A 26,986-nucleotide genomic window follows, 5' to 3' on the forward strand; every position below is an offset into this window, starting at 1 on the left:
GAGAGAGACAGAGACAGAGACAGAGAGAGACAGAGACAGAGAGAGACAGAGAGAGACAGAGAGAGACAGAGACAGAGAGAGACAGAGAGAGACAGAGAGAGACAGAGACAGAGAGAGACAGAGAGAGACAGAGAGAGACAGAGACAGAGAGAGACAGAGACAGAGAGAGACAGAGACAGAGTTCTGCCTTTGCCACGGCAGCAACCCTCTAGGATTCCGCTGCTTGTATCTGGCTTGTATACAGAGACTCTTCTCTCCGTGGCGCACCCTTCCTCAATCCCCCTGGCTCCAGTTCCCTGAGGCTTCGAATCACATCATTACTTGTCTTCATAGGCAGCCCCGCCCCTGCCTGGCATCTTCTGTCTACTCCGTGGACTTCGTTACATGGACTGCCATGGTGAGCTAGTCCAGCCCTGCAAGCGGTCAGTGCAGCAGCCATAGTACGTCTGAGTACATTGTACTGGCTCTATTCTCGGGAGCCGTGCAACCAGGTCACTAGCCTCAGTTTCCCCTCTGTAAAATGGGAGGAAACAACAACGTTAAACATGAGATAAACTCAAGTATAAAGTATCCAGACAAAATAAATGCCCTTATGGGTTGAGTGTTATTGTTAAGAGTTTCAAATTCTGCAGCAATATTGGGTTGAGTGCACCGCCTCATGCCAGCTTGCCTCTAATTAGCCCCTTCTCCTCAGGCTTGCCCTTATGTAGGCGCTGGAGCCCAGCCAACAGCACTGCTCTCTCTGTCTCCTTACCTATGTTCCCCTAGAGCGATGAAGAGGAAGCTGTGGTAGTCTTGATACACTTGGGCATGCCACGCTGCACCTGAGAGGCTGATTTTTTTTTTTGACATAATAACGTATATCAGTTTGGTAAGTGGCATCTTATTTTTTTAAAGAAATACTAGCCAGGGGTCCATACCTGTAATTCCAGCACTTGGAAGTAAAGTGGCAAGAAGTTCAAGGACATATAATAGTTTAGCTATATAACAAATTTGAGGGCAACCTGGGCTACATGAGACCCCAGCTTTAAAAAAAACTAAAAAAAAAAAAAAGCCAGGTGGTGGTGGTGCACACCTTTAATCCCAGGACTCAGGAAGCGGAGGCAGGTGGATCTCTGAGTTCGAGGCCAGCCTGGTCTATAGAGTGAGTTCTAAGACAGTCAGGGCTACACAGAGAAACACTGTCTCGAAAAATAAAAACAAAACAAACAAACAACCAGAAAACAGGGGGCTGGAAAGATGGCTCAGTGGTTAAGAGTACTGGTTGCTCTTCCAGAGGTCCTGAGTTCAATTCCCAGTAACCACATGGTGGCTCACAGCCATCTGTAATAGAATCTGATTCCCTCTTTGGGTGTATATGAAACAGACCATTCATATACATTAAATAAATAAGTCTTTTAAAAAACATGAGGGAGGGGGTGAAGACACTGCAGAAAGTTGACCTTGGGCCCTCACATGTGAGCTGTGGCACACGAGCACCCACACATATACATACTGCATACACACATACATACATACATACTCCATACACACATACAATCACACAAACATACATACTACATACATAAACATACATACATACTGCATGCATATACACATACATGCTGCATACACATACATACATATACATACATACTATATACATGCTGCATACATATACACATACATACTGCATACACACATACTGCATGCACACATACATACTGCATACACATACATACTGCATACATACATACATACATACACATACATACTGCAAACACATACATACTGTATACATACATATACACATACACACGTACATACTGCATACATACATAATGCATGCATGCATACATACTGCATACATACATACATACACACATACTGCATATGCACACATGCATACATACATACATACATACATACACCTGAGCACACACACATATATGTACATGTGGAAAGTGAACCAGACTTTTGGCTACATTGTGGGTTCTCCTTTCTTCTGTCTTTCAACCCCCTGACACTAGCTAGGAGACAAAGGAGAGAGAGGAATGGGGAGGGGGGAGGAGCAACCTTATCGTTAGACTACTTCCTGCTGATTAGGGGCGTTCCTTAGAGCAAGTCTGATCTTTGCTGTTAGGATATCTTATTTCTTCTTGTTTCTTCTTTGCACACGACTGCTTAACAAACTTCGACCGATCCCACCTCTAGGGGGTCCTAGGGCTTAAATGCACTGAAAAGTTCCCAGAATCACATAATCACAGAAACTATTGGCAGCTGGTCACTTTTCCTTACTGTATATCTGTGTAAGTGTGTGTGTGTGTGTGTGTGTTTGTATGTGTGTGATACAGATACAAGCATCCATGCACACATATAGAGGCATTATATATTGTACATTGTGCTTCCGGCTGTCTATCTTCTTTTTCTGAGACTCACTGATTTTCTCTGGAGCTAGGCTGGTGGCCTGCCATCCTCCTGTCTCTAACCCTCCCTGTCCCCGACACAGAGCTGGGATTGCCGGTGCATGTGACCATGTGTATGAGGGCTTGCACTCAGATGGTCATGTCTGAGCAGTGAGCGCCCTTACCGCGTCATCTCTCTCTAGCCCCTGCTATTGGGTTTGTTTGTTTGTTTGTTTTTGAGATTATTTCAAGTAGTCCACATTAGCTTCAGTTTTTCTATGTAACCAAAACTGGCCTTGAACTCTTTACCTCCTAGACTCTACCTCACAAGTGCCAGGATTTACGGGTATGTGCCACTGTGCCTAGTTCCTAGTCGATTTGGAAATCTGGGCTCAGTAGGTAAAGGCACGTGCCATCAAGTGTTACAGTGTGTAAGTTTAATCCAGGGGAACCACAAGGCAGAAGGAGAGAACTGACTTCAGATGTGTGCCATGGTATGAGGTACATAATAATCTCACTGTGTATTTGTGTGAGTGTGTGTGTATGTGTATACAGTGTATGTGGAGACACATGAGAGCATGCTTCCTACATGGGTAGCCAGTAGAACAAGTTGCCCCATCCACTACCAACTCTGTCCTGGGTTTTGTGAGTGAATGGCTGCCTTCTCCTCCTGTAGCTTTCCTATCTGTTGTCAAACTCTTTTCTCCTTCAAGAATCCGAAAACTCTGTTCCTTTTCCCAGGAAGGTGAGCTTGTTGGGTTTATGTAAACAGACACTCCAGTAAGCTCTGGTAACTATTTCCCAACTCCACCACTTGCTTCTAGGCCCCTGGAGCTGTTTGCGGAGGCACCCAAACTTCTGGCCAAGTGGGTGCTGAGTGCTGGGGCCTGCCTCTAGGGCCCCCCACCCCGGGTGTGGATACGACTCTGCCAGCACTGTATAAGCTTGGGCCTTCAGCTAACTATCCCAAGTCAAAAAGAGGTCCTGGTCTCCTGCTGTCCTGGCCATTTTAATGGAAAGAACATGACAGTGCTGCTCACAGGATGGAGGATGGGTCATCCTTGACATCTGGTGCTATGGTGATTTGACTTTTTATAAACTATGGATACAAATTTGCATTGACACTCTAACTCTAGGGCACAGGGCCATCCAGATTCTTAGGGCCATAGTGGCAACAAGGTTGATGTCCCTGTCCTCAGTAGAGAGTCACAGAGGGGGCTTTCTTCTTCCTGCCTTTCGTCCTGTGCCTTGTCCTGTTTACTATCCCCAGTCTGAGGTCTCATGAATCCATTTATGCTTTCTACAATGAAAGTCAAGCAGGAGAAAATAAAGTTTGGTGAGACTGGACATATTCCATTTTTATAAGTCAAGATTTTCCCTGTCCTGGTGCTAACATATTTACGTTCTGTAAGGAGAGAGTGGGGAAAGCAGACAGCACTGCGTCAGCATCTTTCCTGTGTGTGCGCTCACGTGTACACGCGTGCAAGTGCAAGGGGGATAGGTGCTTATGTGAGTAGAGGTCAGAGGTCAAATATGGGTCTCATTCCTCATACATTGTCTGCTTGCTTGCTTGCTTTCTGCCTTTCTGCCTTTCTTCCTTCCTTCCTTCCTTCCTTCCTTCCTTCCTTCCTTCCTTCCTTTCTTTCTTCCTTCCTTCATTTTTCTTTCCTCCTCTCTTCCTTTCTTTCTTTCTTTCTTTCTTTCTTTCTTTCTTTCTTTCTTTCTTCCTTCCTTCCTTCCTTCCTTCCTTCCTTTCTTTCTTTCTTTCTTTCTTTCTTTCTTTCTTTCTTTCTTTCCTCTCTCCTTCCCCCCTCTCTCCCATCTCTCTGCCTCTCTCTCTCTCTTTCTTTCTTTCTTTCTTTCTTTCTTTCTTTCTTTCTTTCTTTCTTTGAAACACGGTCTCTTTTTGCTTGAAGTTCACCAAAGCTTGGCTGTTAGGCCCTTGAGCCCCCGGATCCTCCTGGCTCTGCCTCCCCAGCACTGGGGTGACAAGCAGATGCCAAGCTTTAAACACGTGTCCTGAGGCTCACACGCGGTTCTCCATGCTTGCACAGGCAGCACTTTACAGACTGTCTCTACATCTAATTAACACTGTTGTTTGGTAAAATAACCTTACCCAAATCCCCCAAGAGACAAATAGTATTGCTAGTCGGGGACCTTAAAGGCCTGGGACTGGGGACTGCAGTCTAAGCTAGCTCAGCACACAGAGCTCACATCAACTGTGTCTCTGCCATAGCTCCTCCCGGCTGTTTCAGCTCACTGCATAAAAAGGCAGCACATATCAATGCTGCAGGATGAAGTGAGTCGCCTTCTTCTTTCGTTCTTTTTCTCTTTCTTTTTTTTTTCTTTTTTTTTTTTGTGTTTCTCTGTATAGCCCTGGCCATCTTGGAACTCACTCTGTAGACCAGGCTGGCCTTGAACCCAGGAGGTAGGTAGCTCTTCAATATTTGAGAGGTCAACACCCCATAACTTTCTTGTACAAACACCCTGAATTCAGCAATCCATTCCACGAATTGTTTCCTCCTGCTTTCCCTAGAGCAATGTGTCCTTTCCCACTGAGAGAAAAAGCATTTAGTCTCGATACAAATGCTGGCAACCATTCCTATGACCGGTGCACTGTGTGTACATTTAGAAGACTTTCTCTCTTAGTACAGTTAAAGAAAAAAAGTGTCTTTTTTTTTAAAACAGCATTTAAAAAATATTTATGTGAATAAATGATAAGGTGTATATTCTTTTGTGCCTTTCTTTTTAAGTTTAAAAATATGACTGGTAGATTGTTTCTTAGCAATCCATAGTTGAGTCGTGACTTTTGTTAATGACCATGAAATATTCTAAGTGTCCTTAGTCTTACCTTTTCTGTTTCCCCTATTAATAATTGTTAAGTTGACCTCAAAAAAACAAAAAAAAAACGTTTGTTTGAATTTTTTGTAGCCATGCAGAGTTGAGGCTTGACCGTCTCTGGCCTCCTTTATGTCTAGCTGTCTTCTTGTACACAGGTTTTAGTTTGTCAGTTGTTCCTTAAGTCTGTCATCCATGGAGTTTAAAACAGGGTGCTCAGAGTAGGCCCAGGGAGGTCAGAGCACTCTGTGACCACTGATCACCCACCAGTCTAGTAACTCGCTCATACCCTTTTGACCAAGAGGTAAGATTTCTTTCCAATGATCTGATGTCCATTCAGGGCACTCATAAATAAGCCAGCAACAGGGTCTGTCCTTGAAAGATCACCTGAACCACTCAGAACCCCTTGATTCAGAGACTCTGTGTTACCCTAGCCTCTTATAAATATTATTTATTTGTTTATTTGTTTGTCTATGAGATAGAGTCTCACTGTGTAACTCTGTAACTCTGGTTGGCCTGGAATTTGCTATGTAGACCAGGCTGGCCTCAAATTCTCAGTCATCTACCTGCCTTAGCACCTCTTCCTATGCACCCCGCCCCCACCCCCAGCATTTCCTGTATTAATCAGATCATGTCATTGATGTGACATCTATTACAGACTGTTGTTGCCTCTCAGTTGTCTTATTTAACTAGGAACTATTGTCTTACTGTGTGCAGTTAATGTCCATAATCTAAGGAAAAGGTGTCAACATTTGCTTCTGTATGGTGTCTAGAGGTTAACTTCTTCCCATCCTAAGTGTGTCCAAGCTTTTACATTTTCTTTGTCTTAATGTCTTTGTGCAAAATGCTCTTGGGTCCTGTTCCTCACAGAGCTTCCATGGATCCATGCGTTATCGTTAACCACAAAACTATAGGCATTCGTTGAGTGTCACTGCACACCATCTCGGGTGGCAGTGACCCATTAATCTCTGGTTTTAGTTTTCCGATAGGACCTCGCTGTTTAGCCATGGCTGGCCTGCTACTCACCGGGCCTCCAATTTACAAGAGTACTCCAGCTTTGCTTTCCAAGTACCCACCACACCCAGTTTAGTGATCCATTCTTAAACCTGATAACTCTATCCTGACCTCCAATAGCTATCTGTTTCCTCATGTGGGACCCCCTACATACGATGACCGTGGTTTGGCCTGACTCAAAAGTCATGCAATCTCTTCAACATGATCTCATAAATGTGGATTCAAATTCTGGTCCTGCCACTTTTTTAGGCTTGGGGAAATCACTTAGAGATCTGGTTTCCTGTATCTGTAGACTCGTTGAAAGTCTTTAGGGACTGGAAACGTAGCTCAGTGGTGGAACACTTCCCTAACACGCATCAAGTCCTTGGTTGAATCCCTAGGGCAGAGCAAAAAAGGAAAAAAAAGAAAGTACTTAGATATCCATTCTATACCTATTTGGTAAGTCATTTACAATGAAGACCTGTGTAGCCAGTGTGCAAAACCAATCTTCATGTATATAGGTTTTGTAGTGATAGATTCAGGTGAAATAGGTTTTATAACACATAGCCCTAACCCTTGAGGGAAATGCCCAGATTATCTCCCTTCATAGATAAGAAAACTAAGATGCAAATTGGGTATCTGGTTGGGTGTGGTACCTTACATCTGTAATCTTAGCGCTCGGGAGGCAGAGACAGAAGCATCCTCATCTATTCTAGGCCAGAAAAAAAAAAAAAAAACGTTGAGGATTTCTACCTGAAATTCAAAGTGTTTCAAAACCCAAGGTCTTTTTGAGTGTCATAATGACACCTGTAAATGAGAGATTCCACACTTGACTTCATATGATTGCTTACAGACAGCTTACAGGTGCACTAAAAATATATCCGATTGTCTTCGGTCTGTGTGTATAAAGGGTATATGAAACAAATGGATGTTATCCTGAAACTTGGACCCCATTCCTGAGAACATCTCATTATCTATATGCAAATATTCAAAAATCTGAAAAAGTCCTAAATTGAGTCCCGAGCGTTTTGTATAAAGGATACTCACTCAACCTGTATGCCCTGAAGAGAGACTGTTTGTTGACTCATGTTCACTCAGCCTTTTGATAGGGACTTGGGTGGTTGTTTCTCAGCCTTGGAGACTTTTACTGTTGTTTTTGTTTTGAGAGAGGGTTTCTTTGTGTTACAACCCTGGCTATCCTGGAACTTGCTTTGAAGACCTGGCTGGATCGAACTCACAGAGGTCCGCTTGCCTCTGCTTCCGGAGTGCTGGTATTAAAGGCATGTGCCTTGGAGTCCAGCCAGCCTTGGAGGGTTTAACTTAAAATGTAGGCTGAGGTCATTGCTTTGTCAGTTAAGCATTTGCCTTACTGAGTATGAGAATTTCAATTTGATTCCCCAGGACACATGAAAGAAAGAAAAAAAAACCAACAAGAAAAAGCTGGGTGTATGGTGTGCACTTGTAATCCCCTTCCTGGGAAGATGAAGGAAGGAGAATTTCCAGGGTTAGCCCACCTGGAAAGCTCCAGACCAGAGAGAGATCCAGTACCCAAGGGGTAACAGAAGTAAGCAGGTAGCCATGTCACTTAACATAGAGACAAAAGCAGCGAAGGAATGGAACCCCAGGCTAGGTGCTTCTCAGAATCCCAAACTTATACACAGTCTTACACACAGTGGTAAAATCCAGGTGTGGTGGCATCTGTCTGTGATCTCAGAATTAGTGAGACGAAAATAGAGAGATCTTGAGTTAGAGACCAACCTTGGCTTCGTAGTCAGATCCTGTCTCTAAAGTGTCAATAGCCAGTCTGGTTTGAAGTGAATATTTCTGTTTTCTCAGCCCTTGGCAAATAACAGCTGGAATAGGGAGATGCTAGAAGCAAACACACAAATACTAGCAGAGCAAAACATAGTCAAGAAGAAAGAAGCAAAGGTCCCAGAAAAGCAGAGATCCAAGCTGCAGGGAAAAGGCAATGATTGGCTACATGGTATATTGGCCAATAATGACCAAAGCCCTCAGAATCCCCGAGGGCATGCTTGCTTTCCAAATGAGCTGGAATTATGGCTCTGAGTCATTGGCTAAATTAGCTTTCAGGTGCTCTTCAAGGGAATGTGGGAATGTGTATAATTTCTCTTAGCAAGATCTCTATTTAAACAAAAACCAATAAAGAGCTCTTCCAGACTGAACAAGGCTTTGAGGCTTCAAGGGATAAATTTCAGTAACTTCGAAAAGTCCCCTTGTTAAGGAAGACTTCCTCGGAAAAAGCCTAGGCATCTACAAGGAGACTGAATTTCTAAATCAGCTGCTGTAGATTCTGAACACAGCCCTCCTGCTAGCCAGCCTCCTATTTTGGACAAATCCCTCCTCCTTGTGAATGTTGTTCGACTCAACGCTAAAGTCAGAGTCCCAATCCCTGGCAGCCTTTTCCGTCTCCGGGGAATATTTTGAAAGGCAGCAGACATGATAAGATTTGAGGGTGTGGTGTAAACTGTGGAGCATGGTGGAAACATAGAAGCTGGTCTGCAGGTCACTACCCAGATGTTAACTGCTGGAAGATGACAGACCACGGATGTGGAGGGACAAGGTGGCAGGTTCCCAGTTGTTGCTTTCAATGTGTCTGCGAGTGTGTGTGTTATCTACACACACTACTTGTACCTATGCCCAGTTCCAGGACTGAACCTAGAGCCAGTGCATGCTAGACAAGCACTCTACAGTCTGAGCTACGCTTCGACACCTTTACGTTACAAACACATAGAAGGCTTGCTACTCGCTGTCTTGTCTCTTCCATTTGTGCCTGCTGCTTGGCCTTTTACAGACCCCAGTGGGTTCTAGCCTTGATCTGTGCAATAAGAGCATGGTCCCGGCTGCCTGTTTGTACACTTGTGCTCTCCTCAGACCCATCTGCTACCTCACCTTCCTTCCCGTGCGCATGCTCTCCTTCAGAGTCCAGTCTGAGCTCGTTCACATACCACCAGTCTTCTCTGTGGCCCTTACCTACTTCCTCAAGGCATCTGAGTGGGACTGCAAGGAGCTCCTGTTTCCCCTCTGACTCTGGACTAGGTGCTTCCACTTCCCTCAGAGCCCTTCCTGCCTTCTCGGCTTATTAACCCCTTTCCTACTTCAGGGCTACGAAGGAGTTTCTGAAAGCCATCCCTGTCTCATCTCCCATTTCACGCTTCTGTCCCCCCTCCCCCATTTCTTCTCTCCTGCTTCCTTCATTCCCTCTCTTTCCCTTCCTCTCTTTCTTCTTTCCCTCCATCACTTCCTTTCTTCCTCCCTTCCTTCATATCTTATTGGGGGGAGAGGGATGTGATGATATCTCACTGTGTAGCTGAGGCTGGCCTCGAACTCTCCACCCTCTGACCTCTGCCTCAAGTGCTGGGATGACAGGTGTGGATGACAGCTTCCTTCCTTCCTGTTTGCCAAGCTGTCTTCCTCCCCGAGCTGCCACCCTTTCCACGAGACTCTGTACCAATTTTTGATTGTGGTTGACTAATCTCAGAGCTCCCTGTGCATCTGTGTTCCTGTTAGTATACAGTAGGTGCTTTATAGATGTGTCAATTAAACTGTACCAGGAAGGGGCCTCCTGATGGAGCAGGACTGCTCTGTGTTACACTGGCACCCTACTGCACTGTTGCTGGAGCAGACCTGGTGACATCACACTTTCTTTTGATGCCACAGGCATATAAGAGAAGTCGATCTGGGCAGTGGTAGCCTTTAATCCCAGCAGTTGGGAGGCAGAGGTAGGTGGATTTCTGAGTTCGAGGCCAGCCTGGTCTACAGAGTAAGTTTCAGGACAGCCAGGGCTACACAGAGAAACACCCTGTCTTGAAAAACCAGAGAGAGAGAGAGAGAGAGAGAGAGAGAGAGAGAGAGAGAGAGAGAGGTGTCTGGGTATGGTGGTGCAAGCCTGTTAACCCAGAGCTTGGAACAAGGAGGCAGGATGAGCCTCATGAATTTGAGGTTAGCAGAGGCTACCATAGTGAGACCTAATCTCAAAACAAAGCAAACAACAGAAAAAAAAAAAGGAAGACAAAACCTTCACCTTTACTGGAAGGCTACTACTCTAAAGGACGAGAATTACCCAGGGAAACCCATTTATTTTATCCAGTGCTCTGACTTTATATATATATATATATATATATATATATATATATATTTTCTTTATTTACATTTCAAATGTTTTCCCTTTTCTAGGTCTCCCCTTCTGAAACTCCCTATCCCATCCCCCCCCCCCAGCCGCTGTGGGGGGGTTTGTCACCCCCCCCCCCCCGGCCCCCCCCCCCCCCCCCCCCCCACCCCCCCCCCCACCTTTGGGGATCTCACGGCCAAGGGCCTCTCCTTGCACCGATTTCTGACAAGGCCACCCTCTGCCACATATGTGGCCGGAGCCATGGGTCCCTCCATGTGTACTCTTTGGTTGATGGTCTAGTCCCTGGGAGCTCCAGTGGGAGAAGGTCTGGCCAGATGACACTATTGCTCCCTCCATGGAGCTGCAAACCCCCTCATCTCCATCAGTACCTTCTCCAACTCCCTTTTCAGACAAGTTTTGAAGTTAACCACAGAATACCAAAGAAAATCCCATTCAGATTTTTGAAACTTGTTTTGAAACAGACTTTTACCAGTCAAGCCAGGAACCTTGGAACTCATGATAGTAGTCTCCAATCTCATGATGGATTGTGGGCACAGTGCCACCTAGCTTGGCTTTCACTTTCAGTAACCGAGCCACACATACCCGTGGAGGTTCTAGGCTAGCTGAGACTATTCGGGGGGGGCTACAATGGAGCAGCTCAGGGCAAGGTACTAAGAAAGAATGGGGAGGGCGGTGTGGAGGTCAAGGGTCCAAGCGGTCAGTGGGTCTGTGCCCTGCCTAGCTGGGTGGCATTGGGCATGTTGTTTATGCTCTCTTAGCTTTAGTTACCAAAGTTGTAAAACTATGAGCTGGTTTCATGGGTAAGGGCGTTTGCCGGAGAGAGTGATGAGTCCTGGATCCTGTGTGGTGAGAGGAGAGAAGCAAGTCCTGTAAGCTGTTTTCTGACCTCCAAGAGCACTCTATGACACTCACTAGCACACACGTGCACACACACACACACACACACACACGCATGCATGGACGCACACACGCAGCACACACACCCCAAACAAACAAATAAACACAATTTAAAAAGAAATTAAATTCACTTTCCTCATTAAGTGTTTTTTGACTCCTCGTCAAACTCTTTCGTGAGAATATTTTTTGTTGAGATATTTTGTGAGAATATTATTGTCCGTCTGTCCCCAGCAGAGACAGCTATCCAGTGGAGGGATTCACATTCATACATTGGTGCTGCTCACATGCATGTACTCAGAAGGCAGGATACCTGCCTCACCCCTGTCAGTTTCATATGGAACCCTCTCCCACCCCACCCAACCCCAGCTAGCAACATCCACAGTAAGATAGAGAGGTGGCTAGTCTGAGCGCTCTCTCTCTCCCTCTCTTTCCCTTCCTCTCTCCTCCTCCTCCTCCTCCTTCTCTTCCTCCTCCTCTTCTTCCTCCTCTCCTTCGACTCTTCCTCCTCTTCCTCCTCCTCCTCCTCCTTTTCCTTCATCTCTTCCTCATGATGCAAGAGGGAAAAACAAATACTACGCTCCAAGAGCTTAAATGTACATACAGGAGTCAAGAATGCAGGCCACTGGTCCCCTCATCTGTGCTGGACCCCACCCTGAGTTCTAATCCAGAACTGAGTGGGGTCTTTTCTTGACTGACGCTAAACCTAGGTCCGGCTCCTTTCAGTTATTACTGGAGTCGAGGGAGGCAGCAGCATGAATGGCAGAAATAGGCCGCAGAGCCACAGAGCGCTTTTAGCTCACTTCCCCTGTCTGGAGTCCTATCTGTAAAGTAAACCCTGTGCTGTCTGCACTTCCTTCCAGCTCTGATGAAGAAGGAAGAGAAGCCGTACTTCCCAAATACCCACCATGTACCTGGCACACTGCACCCCGATGCCTTAAAGAGTCTGTAACTCAGTGTCTCCATCACCCACAGTGAGTCAGAATTATGGAAAAAGGCTTTGGAGTCAGACAGGCTTGGGTTGACGTTGCAACGCCATTATCTGCCAGTGATGTGACTTTAAACGCATTTCTTAAGGGCACCAAGCCTCAGTCTTTTCATTTGTTAAATGGGTCCAGTAATAAGGAAAACGCTCCCACAAGCCTATTCCTGCTTTCTTTTACATGTGATAAACTTCTTAAGTAGTTTGCATCTAGCATCTTCCCTTCTTTTATGGAGGAATAATCTTTGAAAAAACACTGAGGCTGGAGGTAGCTCACACCTGTAATCCTAGCACTGCAGAGACTGAGGCAAAAGGGCTTCGTTAGAGGTAGCCTGGGCTACATAATGAGACCCTGTTTCAAGAGGAAGGAAGGGAGCCGGGCGGTGGTGGCACACGCCTTTAATCCCAGCACTTGGGAGGCAGAGGCAGGCGGATTTCTGAGTTCGAGAGTTCGAGGCTAGCCTGGTCTACAGAGTGAGTTCCAGGACAGCCAGGGCTACACAGAGAAACCCTGTCTCAAAAAACCAAAAGAAAAAAAAAAGAGGAAGGAAGGGAGCAAGGGAGGGAAGAAGAGAAAAAACAACAACAACAAAAGCAGCACGCTGGTTGTGGTGGCTCGCATGTGTAATTCCAGCATCTGGAAGGCCGAGGCAGGGCAATTGCTTCAAATTCCAGCTTAGCCTGATCTACATAGAGAGATCTTGTTCTCTTGCAAAAAGGAGAAGGAAGATTGAGAGGAAGAACTTAGTAGTAGATGCTGGAACCTCAGCCAAGAATGGCCAATGTCTCTGGGTCAGGTGCCCTGGTTAGTTCAAAGCCTTGCACTTGTCTCTTGTCTTCCTAGTTCTGTTTGGAACAACAAATTCCTTCCATGGTAAGCAGCCTGGGCACTGTGATGGCATGCTGCATTTTGTACACTGACTCTCCCAAGAAGTACCACAGAGCTAAGAAATAGTTTTCATAGTATTGGATTCATCTTTTCCCACCAGCTCACCTCTTGCCTCATGTAAGGGCGAACAGCCTTCTAGACTCCAGAGCCATCCAAAAGCTCCCTGCGGTATCCCCCTCCTTGACTAAAGACGAGGAGAAGCCACTGTCCTCTGGTCTATCATGGTGGCCACCAAGGGAACCAGGAGACTCTAGCGAAAAGGGGATCAGAGAACCAGAGCAAGCATCCATGGATATAGTTTCCTACAGCGGTGTCCCAGGTGGCTGTACACTGCTCAAAATTGTCCATGTCCTGGACCACAGGAAACACCAGCTAGAATAAGGACTTCTCTGAGGGCACAGCCCCCATTCTGTTTAGCACCAGCACTGCTGGGTCCTGCTGCCAAAGATCCAGGAACATGAAAGAAAAGTCTCTTGCCCTTCTTGAGATGATGCAAGCAGAAAACACCAGACCGTCCCATCAGAAATCTACCTTGGCGGTGGTGGTGAGGCTGGGGCGGAGGATGGGAGAGAGGATGGAAAGGACATTGGACACCACATCTGTTCATCAGAGGCTCTAGGGCTGAGGATGAAGCTCTCACTTGGTTGGTAGAGTGCTTGCTTAGCAGTCAGGAAGCCCTGGGTGCCATCCCTAACACCACATATATTTGGCATGGTGGTCCATACTTGCAATCCCGGCACTTAGGAAGGCACAAGTAGGAGAATCAGAAATTGAAAGCCATCCTCTGTTACCTATCTAGTTTGAGGCCATCCTGGGATATATGAGACCCTGACTTCAAACAACAATAAAAAACAGAAATAAAGGACCATTGCCCACACTTATCTATTGCTTTAGTGTATAGAATCTTGATTTTTCTCTTGATTTGACCCCCGGTTGCACAAGAGAGGAAGCGGCCCAGTCAAGCCAGTCTGTTATACATGAGACCAAGGACTGGATAAGGCTGTTGCTTCATGTACTTCCTGGGGGTGTCTAAGTGGACAGGAGCCTTGGATTCTGAGGGAGAAGCCAAGAACCCTGGAGAGAAAAGGTCTTCTCAGTAGAATCAGCCATGTTGGGTGTCTGGTTCATGCTAGAACACTTTCATGGAGTGTTTGAGATTTAGTCTCAGTAACATTAAAAAAAAGAGGGGTACCAAAACCCAGCCTCCACTGACACCCACCTGAATGGGGTGCTTTAAACCCTATTCGCTGGAGGTGCATTACCTGCCTGCCCCATTCCTTTACTTGGAATATATTTTTAGAATGTTTTCTTGAGATGCACCTTTGCCAGCTCTTAATAGATAAGCTACAGAAACTCTGCCTCACTGCTCTGGAGAAACATAGAAGGAGGAGAGCGAGGAGGGGGGAGCACCACCTTGCCTGTAATTGAAGGCAGGTTGGGAGTTGTTCTGCTTTGAAACGCGCCTTCTTGTGAAATGTTTTATGAAACACTTTCCACAAACGTGTTACGCAACCGGCGCAACAGCTTTGATCCTTCCCACCGCCAGTGATATATTCATTAGTGTTGGACTGTTTCCCCCCCAGAGAGGGTCATGTGACTGTGTCCTGTGGGGAGGGGGGCTAAAGAAAAGGACCCCAGCCCCACCATTCACCTGTCCATCTGAGGAGGTGCAAGGCACAGCACTGCTTTGCCCATCCCTCCTGATCTATTTCTAGGATGTTTTTATTTCTAGTCTTTTCTAGTGGGGGGGGGTGAGGAGAGTCAGGAGAGCACAGCCTTGAGATTTGGGGGTGTCTGGCTATGTATCTTTGTATCCACATCTGAAGTTCTCTGGGCTTCTGTGGGATGAGAAGTTTCCACATTCTCTAAGCTGAGGAAGTCACCAATGAGGTTAGGAAGGGGCTTCTACCTCCTTAGGAAGGGTACCTTGCTTCTAGAAGACTACCGCTTTCTAAAATAGTAAAGTCAGGGAGTTCACCTGGATTAGAAAAGATAATCACTCAGGATAGCTCTTTACCTCTCTGGTCACTGCCCAAGACTCATTACAATACCTTTGCACAGAGACGTGGGTGGAGGAGATCCTACACCATCGAACCATCTGCTAGGTGGATGAGATGTTCTGTGTCTACGCCAGGGCAAGTGCATGCTATGGCCCCTCTCCCCGGGGATTAGCCATCCCAGATAGAGCGTAAAGAAGCCTTTCCACTCAGGTGACAAGAACTGTCAACAAGGTCCTGGAGACCATCTTCATGGTGTTAAGCAGGCTGTAGGTTCAGTTAGATTTTCACAAGTATGGGGGGGAGGGGGGAGCCTGGGGTTTCATCCAATTTGCCTGCGGTTCTCATCTTAGAAGTCAACGGCATCCAACACAGGTCTCTCTATCTCATCTCGCAGACCCACAGCCAACACCCAGATGCCTGGAAAGGTTCCAGCCTTTTCCACTCGACAGCTGTGAAAAGGGATTTTTTTTTTTTTTGGATTAGTGAAGGCTTTATTTCTTAATTTCTTAGGTTTCTCAGCCCCTGAGAGTGTCAAAAAAAAAAAAAAAACCACGCTGGAGGCAGTACTAGTGCACCATCTCCCTGTGCCGGCTATTTCGGCTCTACATTTTTTTGTTTTTGTTTTTTGTTTTTGTTTTTTGTTTTTTTTTAAACCAAGGGACACCTTGGCCCCACAAGCTGAGACTCTGGAAGAAGTATTCCTGTGTCTTTTTATTTGTTTGTTTTTCAGGACAGAGTTTTTCTGTGTAGCCCTGGATCTCCTGGAACTCTGTAGACCAGGATGTCATTGAACTCAGGGATCTGACTGTCTCTGCCTCCCTACTAGGACTAAAGGCGTGGGCGCCATCACACCTGGCCTCCTGTGTAGGTTTCATTTTCTCGGTTTGGGCTGTCTTCTTTGAGGGTCACACTTAGCACTTCTTACCCAGGGGGTGTGGGGGAGGGGACTGTGAGAAAAATGAATGAATAAAAAGACTGATGAGGGAAAACAAGACGAATCCATCTCTGAAGAGTAACACAGGAAGTTAACCAAGAAGTTCCAGCCTGCACTTTAAGGAGGGCTCTACCATCAGGCATTCTGTTTGCAGAACTGGGGAGGTGGGGGTGGCCCCCTCCAGAGGAGTGTCGCGGGCATCGATCTTTGAGGGAGATGAAAGGGTGCCTTTTCTTTTATGGTGATGCTGGTTTCTGAACTTCAGCACTGCAGGAAGACCTGGCAGCGATCCTAACAGATAGCGCCCGGGTTGGAGGCAGAGCGCATGCTTCTGAGCTCTGTCATAGCCACACCCCCTTATCTCTCTCCACGGAGCATAATGAGCCTGAAAAGGAACACAGCACTTGCCTTTGAGTTGGAACTAGGCCAGGCTGCCTGGGATGGTCCGACCAGTGTGATAGCTCCTCCACCTCCTTGTTCCCGTGCTCTCCCCTGTCCCTCTTCCCCCATTATGCCTTCTAGAGCCTCTCTGGGATGGGGATGCCTGAGGGCAGAAAAAGAGCAGAAAGCCGAGAATTGAGAGGTATGGCAGAAAGACTGGTCAACATGGCTTTCGGAACAAATTTGTTTTGGTGGAGGCGGTTTTGGAAGAAGAAGCCATTGATTATCTAGTTTTTAAAAAAACCTGCTAACAAGTGTCTCAATGGAATCTAGGTTGTGTAGACTATAAGGTCTGTGGACCGAAGCCGGGTATCAGCGTTTCTGGGATGGGCCGAGCTAAGGCGGCCTAGGAAGGGGACTCTAGAGACGACCCATCTGCCGAGCCTTTTGAATTCTTAGAGTTCTCTCCATTCACTTAGTGCTACCGTTTCTTTTCCTTACTCCTCTTTGCTTCAAGATTCCAGAATGGTCTCTCTGTGTGGGCAATGACTTGCAAAGTATGCTGGAAAAGCCAACCTCTTACCAGTCCATCTGTCCAGGGCTTCTCTGGAGTTTCATCACTGGACTACCGAGTCTAACATCTATGCATGTGACTAGAGTTGGCTTTTTCTCCTTTAGAACCAGAGGGATAAAAACCAGATAAGAACACCTAACAGGTGCCTATTGCTAACAAATTCCTATTGCTCAAGATCACATGGAAAGTTAGAGACTGAGTTGGGATGTGGAACGGGGTCCACCCTGCTCACCGTCCTGTGGTTTCCTTATTGCTTCATCTGATCTACAGAGAGGAGTGTTGTCTTATTTTTAAACAGTAGACTTATTAGTTTTTTAAAGATTTACTTATTGGTGCATATCTGTATTGTGAACACGTGTGTGCGGGTGCCCTTATATGTCAGAAGAAGGCATTGGGGTTCCCTCGTAGCTGGAGTTGTAGGCTGTCTGTGAGCCACCTGATGTTACCAGGAAGAGCATCAAGTGCTCCAAAGCAATGAGTTATCCCTCCAACCCCATTATTGTCTTTTAATCAATTAATAGTCTTCGGGTTCCCATTATTTAGTTCCTTCCTGCTAGCCAATGAGAATCCTTTCCTTGGTGATCAAAGTTTGTTTTTCTTAGGCATTCAGCACAGGTTCAGATGTTGATCTCAGTTTTTATGTATGTATGTATGTATGTATGTATGGATGGATGGATGGATTTAGCTTTGTCGTTTGTTTTTTGAGGGAGGGTCTCCTATGTGGCCCAGGCAGTCCTTATACTAGAGACTTTCCTGCCTCATCCTTTGGCAGCAGCATTCACCCCCTTGTCTTGCTCCTGCTCTCAACTCTTTGCTTGGGTCCGGCAAATACCCAACAGGAAGGATTCTAAGCTATCAGTGACAATCCCAGTACAGACCAAGACAGTGGTTTACGCCAGTGTCTCATGGTTCTTCAGAGTTTTTAATCTGTGGAGAAAACAACCAGCCGTCAACTGATCTATTTCAGACGGTCCCACCAAAGCCTATCTTGAAGGGTTATGTGGATTCTCCATTCATTCCTTGATATATTGTATGCTTTCAAAGTCACTTGACTCCCCTTCCAGTGGACTTCCTAAGCTTTTTCCGAGAGAATAGTAGTTCCTGGCATAGGAGAGGGATGGGCACAGGCAGGACTTCCTGTCTTCCCCAGGGATTCCTCGGAAACCCAGAAGTGGGCGGTTCTTGTGTGTTTTGTGGAAGGGTGATAGAGAACTGGAAATCACCAAGGGTCCCTCAGGCTCCTGGAAGGAAGGCATGCTTCTACTTGTAGGGAGACTGCCACCCTGTCACCAAAATCATGCAGACCCAGAGGGCCTCGGCAGATGCAGCTTAATACTGAGAAGGTAGAGAAAAGGGATGAATGGACAGAATCCTGACGGGCTTCATTGATGGTAATCTATACATGGAAATAAAGAACAGATTCTGGAGAACTATTAAAGGATGTCTTTTCTCTCTCTTTGTGTGTGTGTGTGTGTTTTGTTGTTGTTGTTGTTGTTTTTGTTTTTCAAGACAGGGTTTCTCTGTGTAGCCCTGGCTGTCCTGGAACTTACTCTGTAGACCAGGCTGGTCTCGAACTCAGAAATCTGCCTGCCTCTGCCTCCCAAGTGCTGGGATTAAAGGCGTGCGCCACCACTGCCCGGGTCTTCTCTCTCTCTCTCTTTTGAGACAGAGAGTTTTAAAGATACTATTTAGAAACATAGTCATCTCATAAAGGAAATTCTGATAGCCCAGTACAGTGGAAAAGCAAAGGTTTTACAAACATTTATTCTACTAAGTGTTCTTTCTTTCTTTCTTTCTTTCTTTCTTTCTTTCTTTCTTTCTTTCTTTCTTTCTTTCTTTTGTTAGTTTTCTTGGTTGGTTGGTTGGTTGGTTAGTTTTGTGTGCAGCTCAGACTGAGTTCAAATGGGACCCCCCTGCCTCACCCTCCCAGATGCTGTGATCAGAGTGCATGCATGCACCTAGCCACTGAAGATTATTTTCTGGTTTGGGTTTGTTTTGTTTTTATTTGTTTGTGACAGGGTCATGCTGTCCTCGGAGCTAGCCTTCAGTCACAGCAGCCATTGTTGTCATCAGAGCAGCTGAGACTGTGTGTAAGAGACCCCCAAGATCAGGCTTGTTGACTGATGACATTCCCACCCAGGAGGAGATGAGGAGGGCCGTTAGTGCCTTACCTGAGGTTCATATCATTCTCTCTGTTCCTTCCCACCAGTTGTATGTAATTCTGACCCAAGTGTGTGCGTTTGCGTGTACATGCGCGCTTGTGTACAGACCATAGACAATTAACTGGAGGGGTATTCTATGCAGCTGTGAGAAGCCATTATCAATCGATGTCGGAAGAAGACTCTCCAGGATGGCTGCTCTGGGGTCCCTCATGCTCCTGTGTGTGCCCCTTCCTTCTCCTGCTCTGTAAGGAAGCCCATTAAACCCACTGTTTTCCCAGAGCATACTTTGATGGACTCGTACTTTGGTTCGTCACTGTGGCCTTATAAGGAGAGGACAGACTTTTGTTATGTCTCCCTAAGGCAAGAGTTTTCACAAGCCCCAAAACTCACCATGTAGCCCTGACTGCCTTAAACTTATAGAAACCCTCTGATCTCAGTCTCCCAAGCATAGACCTCACAGGAACGCATTCCTGGATCAGCTTTCTCATCTCAAAATTTAAATTATATTTATTTATTACTCATTTGTTTGTGTGTGTGCGTGCGTGCGTACTTGTGTGTGTGTGTATGTGTGTGTGTGTATAGACATGTGTCTTGGCACATATATGGAGGTCAGGTCATCTGGCCTGGTGACAAGTGCTTTACCTGCTAAAGGTTAGCATAGCAAATGGATGAGCAAATGTAAGCTTTTTCTTTCTATGAGGCACTATGCTATTCTGGCTTTCTCATTCCAAGGAGGAAAAGTACTGTCTGCACAGCACCAGCAAGGAAGTGGTGGTGGTAGATGGCTCTGCCTTGCAGACTGGTCCTGGAGAGTCCGCTTAGAATCCATCCATCCCTTCAGCCCAGGGAATTCTTTGCTACCCTCTTTCTCTCCAGACTTGCCACTCATCTTCTGCTTTGTTCTTCACGATTCTGCTTCTATCTCCCAGGGAGGCCCAGGACTCACTCTCTCCCTCTCCCTTTACTTGCAGATTAAGACAGAGGATCTGGGTGACTCTCTTCAGCAGACCCTTTCCCACAGACCATGCCATCTGAGCCAAGGACCTACCATGATGCCTGGAAACCAAATGTCTGGGGTAGGTGCCAGCCTGTGCCATCGACCCAGGTGTGTCTACTGGGCTGGTGAGCTCATTCCAGCCCTTTTACAAAATACTGGGTTTCTACTCTTAGTACGCTGTGAATCCATCCAACGAGCCCCCATTGCAAATGGAGGAGGCCCAGGATTGTGTATGTGGGGTTTCCAGAAGCAGTCCTTGCAGAAGTGAGGTCTGGTGAGGGACAAAGGACACATCACTGCTTTTGCAGAACCAAAAGCCAGTCTTAAAAAAAAAACAAAGGTCTCAATGTCTATGCTGTGGGTCCAATGTCGAGGGCCTCCAGTGACAGACAGTGGTCTTCTCTGTGCCCTTTAAAGAGTATATGACAAAACTGAACTGGAGTGGAGACTGGTGTTGGGAGAGCATTGACCGACCACCTAAGCCATTAGGATGAAAGCCTCTAAGGAGAGCTTGTGGTTCACGTGAGAGAGAAAGATCTACTTTCCCAGACATACTTGAAAACGACATATGTAGTTATCCCTTCACCTCCTTCATCCCATGAGAGTTGTTAACTGTATGTACATCCCCCCCCACCCCCCGCCGTATGTGGGGTCTGGAGCCTCCAGATGCTGGGATTGTCATTTCTATGCCTTGAGCAAGTAAGAGAGGCTCAGAGTGATGGACTTTCTGTTTAATCAAATTGACTTTATTAAAATGGAAGCCTGGGACAGAACTTGGTCTTGCATGCCTTTGATCCTAGAACACAGGAGGCAGAGGCGGGTGGATCTCTGTCAATTCAAGGCCAGCCTACTCTACAGGGCAAGCTCTGTAATAAGAAACCACGTCTCAAAACAACACAACAGAGCCGGGCATGGAGGAGCATGCATGTAGTCCCAGTAGTTGTGAAGCTGAGGCAGAGGGATTACTACAAATTCAAGGCCCACTAGGGCTACACCGTGAGTTTGCAGCTCTCGTGACTATGGAATGAAAGCTTGTCTCAAACAACACAACAACGAACATAACTGGTCATTTGCCCCATCCCCTAGTACCTTCTAGAAAGACTCGGGTACAGGAAAGAACTGAAGAGTAGCTTTTAGCATAATCAAGTGGCAGGATAGTTTAAGGAAATGGATGGTCAGGACTGCTGCGGCTTTTAGGATATTCCTCAGTGATTCGGGTGATAGCTACTATTGGCTCTCAGGGCATCTGCAGTTGGGAGTCAGGGCACAAGAGATGGAAGCATGAGAACAGAGTTCAGTAACTCTGCTGTAAGGACTGGTTAGATGATTGCCCGAGTAACACCAGAACTAACGGAGTAACTACTTACTGTGTGCCATGGCCTGTGCTACATGTCCCCAACACCTAGCAACACGAAGCAAGAATACTACTGCCCACACCCTCCAGAGTTTGCAGTCCCAGAGACTATATGAGCAACAGGCTCCAGGTCCCCCAGCTATAGACGGTATGACATCTGTGCATCTCCCCACATGCAGGACATGACTTCTCTCCATCCACTCCAGCAACTTGTGCTGGTCCCTGGCCATTTACAGTCTGTATCCCAGTTCCTGCTTTCCCAGACCCCACCTGGGCAGCAAGGTAAGTACCCTGGGCTTTGTACAGTCTTGACCAGAGTCTAGAAAAGGCTGTTATTACTTATTGGGCACGGAGGTGTCACAGATGTTACTCACCCTTCTGGTAGGAAAACCAGCTTGGGGCTGGCAATAACTCTTAGCAAATAGAAAGGTTGCCTAGCCTACGGAAAGCCCTGGGGTTGATTCCCGGCATTACACAAAACCAGGCACAGTGCTATCTTTAAACCTAGCACACTTGGAGGTGGAGGCAGGGGACTCATCTCTTGGCTGCATGGGAAGTTCAAAGTCAACCTGGGCAGTGTACGGAAATCCTGTCTGAAAAGGACCAGCTTCTCTGCTTGTGACCTAGGGAGGGATCCCTGTGGGGTCCCTCCAGACTATTCAGTGTTCCTGTTTCTCCTTCCTGCCAAGGCTCTTGCTGGAACTACATTTTCATAGAAACTGAGTCTAAAGGTTCCAAATGGTGGGGACGTGGGTGGAGGTAACACAGGAAGTCGAAGCTCCCTGGGAAATGAGTACAATGAATCCAGTTCTTTGGAAGTCTGCTGGCTTTGACCCTTTTCCCTCCCATTGGCCCGGCTGTGATTCTGTCCGGATGGAACTGCAGTGCCTCCCACAGGCTATAGAAATGGGTTCTGGTTGTCTTTGGCAGGAAGCCCTGAGCAAACAAATCAGAGTATTACTAACACTAGGTAACATTGCTTAACATGCCCGGGAGTCTGTTGAGTTGTTTTCCTGACTTATTCCTCAGAGCACACTTGTGCTATACATAGCCTTATTGCATGCTGGTGACCTACTAGAAAGTTCCAGGACAGTCTGAGCCCCGTGTTCCGAGATTCTCACTTTGTACTGCTTGCCTCTCCACTTACTTAGGCCAAACAAGGCTGAAAATGCTGTTGGACGTAGGAAATCCAGGTAGCTTACAGCCTACTCTGAGCACCTGCCCAAGACACAGGCCCTATGCTTAGCTTACAGGGTGTCTCGGAATAGCACTAGGATGAATGGGAACATATCTGAGTGTTTATTTTGGCTACCCGGTACCCATCATGCCCCTGGACTAGGAAAGAGAAGATAAGCATTAGTAGGGCTTGTTTCTGGAAGACTGTACTGTGGTGTGAGCGTGACCCAGGCACAGAATGCATGGGCTTAGGCGAATGATATGTATGCTCCAATGAAAGGACAGAAAAACAGGTTAAAATGTGAAGTCAGAGAAACTCTTTTCTTAAAAAAAAAAATTACTGGCTGCATTTCTGTAGACAATTTACGTAATTTCTGCAAGTTTACGTTTCCTCCTATGAAAATAAAAAAGTAAAGCTCCCCACAAGGTCACTGATGAGTTTGTGGTTCCGTTCATACGATAAGCCGCTGCACATTGCAGAATGCCGTGTAAGCAAAATTAATACCCAAGCCTTTTTGTTCCCAGCCCAGGGTTCCTCCGAGACCCCTCCTACCTTTTGACCTTTTGAGACTAAAAAAAGCGTGAGGGACAACTTTAGCAGATGTGATACATTAGTGACCCAGAACCACCTGGGAAGGGCAGACTTGCCAAGGAACTTGTCTATGCCGAGTGACTGAGCTCTCTGCCCCTGTTGTCAGCTTTGGTCTGGGGGTTTCCTCCTGCTGTGAGTGAGGGGTGCTGACTCTGGCCATCAGAAGACAGAAATGACACACCACAGTCATCAGACAGGCAGGGCCTTTTCTTGGCATTTTTTTTCCTGAGGACAAAAGGACAGGGAAGTCCCTAGGCAAGGTAGCCTGTAGATGAATCCACACTGCCCAAGGGAGTTTGAAGGCCTCAGCATCTGGCCTTCCTTTTGCTCCCAGCCCTCCCTCCCATGAATTTAATGACCTGGTCTCCAGGAGCCTCTGACCAATGACCCAATACTCTTCCCAGCAATATGGTACCATCTGCTTGCTCTGTCCTTACAGATCTGGCAGGCCTAAACATCCCAGCTGCTTTCCCTCGCAGGCAGATCAAAATAACCAGCTCCCCCCTGGGGCTCTGTAGTGATTCCTGTGTCCTCTTCTCTCTGGGCTTCTCACCCTGCTAATCAGATCTCAGGGAGAGTGTGTTGACCCTCCTATGCCTTTGCGCTCTCAGGCAAGCAGGCAGGCAGGCAGGCAGGCAGGACAGGTTTGGGGACTGCTGTTTACAGCTGTTTATCCCTGAGTCTGGTTGGCCTCCACCAGTATGTGGCAATTGCTGGCAGTGTCCACAGGGTTTTTCAACCAGGCTTAGGGTGGGTTGTGGGACCTGATTAGGTTAGCAGGAGGAGGAGGGGGTAGGTAGCGTGGTTTCAATGCTCAGCTCAAATGGCCTGGATTTTGTTTGTTTGTTTGTTTGTTCCTTTGTCCGTTTGTCCCTCCCCTGTCACTCAGGTCTGCAGCCGAATCTTCTCTCCTTTCCACAGCAACAAGGCACTCTGCTCCTCCCACAGACAGGGCCTGGCCTCGCCTCCCAGGTAACTGCTACCCTCCACCCCTGCTGATTCTTCACAGATTGTCTCAGCTCTGGGCAAACTTCTGCTCTTCAGCCTTCCCCTTGTTTGCAGGATACTCACTCTGGGGGTTCTCCCTGTTGGTACGTGGGAAAACCCCAACCTACTCCTAAGGAGGAGGCACTGTGTCCTGTCACTAGAATGACGCTCCCAGGCTGGCCAGCAGCCGGCCAGCAGCTTCAATCCCTGGCGTCACTTTTGTCAGAATTTAGCCAATTATTCAGGGATGCTGGTATCCCCCAGTTCCACCCAGATTCCCTCAAGTCCCAAGAAGGGCGGGGTATCAAAGCCAGTATCTCACCTCAGGACCACTTCAGGTGACTACACCCTGCAATGGGCAGATGTTGGGGGCAAGCAGGCTGAGGTCTAGCAGGAGAGCCCTATGCAGACCCACTGTGGATCACACACAGAGCACCTATTATATGTGGGAAATAAAAGTCTTATTTCTTGTCAGGGATCCTCTGGGACATCAATTGCCTGCACAGATCCACGAATTTTTTTTCTACAAGGGATGACCAGAAATGTCCACAGAGACTTGTAATATTCGTTCTCTGGACTAAAATCCCCAAGGCTCACTGAAGGACCCTGGCTTTTCCCAGGCCTAATGTCCACGGAAGATAGCTAGAGGGGGAGCGCCACCTAGTGGTCAAGAGAAATGTGGCCAACTAAGTTGGAGGATACACTTTTCTTCCTTCCGGCTGTACCCTAAGCATGGCATGGTTAAAGACCCCAATCTATGACTGTGAGGTTCTAGAGTATACTCAGGACCAGCTCTTGCATCTAGTATTAGAACGTAAAGAGATTGTCAGAGGAGACATTTAGAAGGTGATTAAGATCCTTCTACTCGGGGTGCCATGGTTTGTCTGTAGTATTGCTTGTTGAAGACCCGCTTGGGGAACCCCAAAGAGACCTCATCTATGCATAGATAAGTAGAAAGGTCCTCCTAGGGGCTGACCAACAGCCACAGAAACAAGAGCAAGGAGGGACTCATGAATGAACTCTGCGAAATCAAATTGATATAATTAGACAGTGGAGGAAGCAACGGTGTGGTTCAGTGAGTTTGTCAAATGAAATAGCAGGTGAATTAACCGAAAGGGATGTTCAGGGGCTACTAGAACTTTGCTCCAAGGATCTGTCTGGGCTACTTCCCTCCACCCCACACCCCTACCCCTGACCCTCATCTGCAAAGCAGGGCCCATCTTTGATGTTTCTAGCCATTCTGATCTAGGAGACCCCTCTTCTAAAAATGAGGAGAGAACTCTTTCTTAACTTGTGTCTGACTCCTTATCTTCTTCTTCATGAGGATTACGGTCTCCGGTAAACCAGAACAGGAAAGGGATTTAACTTTCTCTAAGCAAAAAAAATAAAAAATAAAAAATAAAAAATAAAAAAAAATAAAGCAAAGAAGAGACAAGGGGATCTATACTCATTGTCCATAAAGGCAGTGAGTAGTCTCTGTGCTGGACCACAGTGCTTGACCCTCAAGATCTGGACTGCATCCCCATCTTTGTGGAATAATAGATATCTCAAGGGGCTGGAGAGATGGCCCAGGGGTTAAGAGCACTTGATATTCTTGCAGAGGACCTAGGTTCAGTTCCCAGAATCCACATGGTGTGTAATGCCCAAAATTAACTCGTAAGTCTCACCTGCCCAGGAATCGGTTAACTTCCTGGGGTGCTGGGAATTGTAGTTTTTGAGAAATAACAAAGCCTTCTTTAAAAAAAAAAAAAAAGGACACATAAAATCAATCTACGGCATTCTCATTAAAGAGAACAGTAAAGTGGCATTTATAACTAATGTCTTGGATTTCCAGATGTCCCTCATTGTCTTCTGTCTGTGACTGTTGTGTGTGCCTCCTCCATCATTTTCTTCTATGGAAAAGAACAGGCCAAGCCAATGACCTTTTCCTTGTCCCATGCTGAGATTTGTCCCAAGCTGAGATCTCAGATCTCACAGTAAACAACCCTGCCAGTTCCTTTTATGGTGGAAAACTGACTAGAGGAAGTCACCTACTCTGGGTCAGTGAGTCACAGACCAAAAGCCAAAGAGACCACCTCCTGGTTTTGCTTCTTTCTATGTCTGCCCTGATACCCAGTTTTTGTTCCAGAACACAGAAATGCTAATCTCCGTCTCCACCCATCTGCAACAACAGGGCTCAGGGAACCCTGTCACTTTCTCTAAGTGAAATCTTTCAGTAACAACTGCAGACACCTCAGTGTGGTCTGTTGAGTCTTTGTAACTCACTGTGGTGTGTGTTCCTTATCAGGCAGTTGGACGCCCTGGGCTGTCAGGATCCTCTTTAGAGCCACACCTGGAAGCCCCTCAGCATTTGCCAGGGCCCAAGCATCTGCCTGGCCCCGGAGGGAATGACGAGCCCACTGACCTGGAGGAGCTGGAGAAGTTCGCCAAGACCTTCAAGCAGAGGCGTATTAAGCTTGGCTTCACACAGGTTTGCTTTGGGAGCCCGAGTTGGAAGAACTGGGTTGTGTGACACGTCTTTGGAGCAAGTGCACTATATCCTGTTCCTTGGGAATAGAGTACGGGTTGCTAGTGGGAAGAAAATGAAGGTATTGATCAGGGAGATAGAGGAATAAAGACCAGGAAATGGTACGGCCCAGCAGAGTACAAAGAGAGAAATAAGCCGGTTTTGTATCCTAGAGGAAAAAAGACAGGGAAGG

General features: G+C 46.7%; 1 protein-coding gene across 2 annotated transcripts in view; it reads left to right on the forward strand.

The window, feature by feature from the left end:
- Nucleotides 1–26,986, forward strand: part of Pou2f3 (POU class 2 homeobox 3) — an 84,890-nt gene that overhangs the window by 42,841 nt on the left and 15,063 nt on the right. Inside the window, exons 4-7 of one of the 2 annotated variants that reach the window (XM_028783853.1) lie at nucleotides 20,153–20,257; nucleotides 21,712–21,814; nucleotides 24,190–24,272; nucleotides 26,575–26,757. In XM_028783853.1, the coding sequence (XP_028639686.1) occupies nucleotides 20,153–20,257; nucleotides 21,712–21,814; nucleotides 24,190–24,272; nucleotides 26,575–26,757 (474 nt within the window). Of the gene's footprint in view, nucleotides 1–20,152; nucleotides 20,291–21,711; nucleotides 21,815–24,189; nucleotides 24,273–26,574; nucleotides 26,758–26,986 lie in introns of both variants that reach the window. The other variant, XM_028783852.1, reaches the window with a different exon arrangement.

This window comes from Grammomys surdaster, unplaced genomic scaffold (genome assembly GCF_004785775.1).
Source record: "Grammomys surdaster isolate TR1022 unplaced genomic scaffold, NIH_TR_1.0 1164, whole genome shotgun sequence".
NCBI lineage: Eukaryota > Metazoa > Chordata > Mammalia > Rodentia > Muridae > Grammomys > Grammomys surdaster.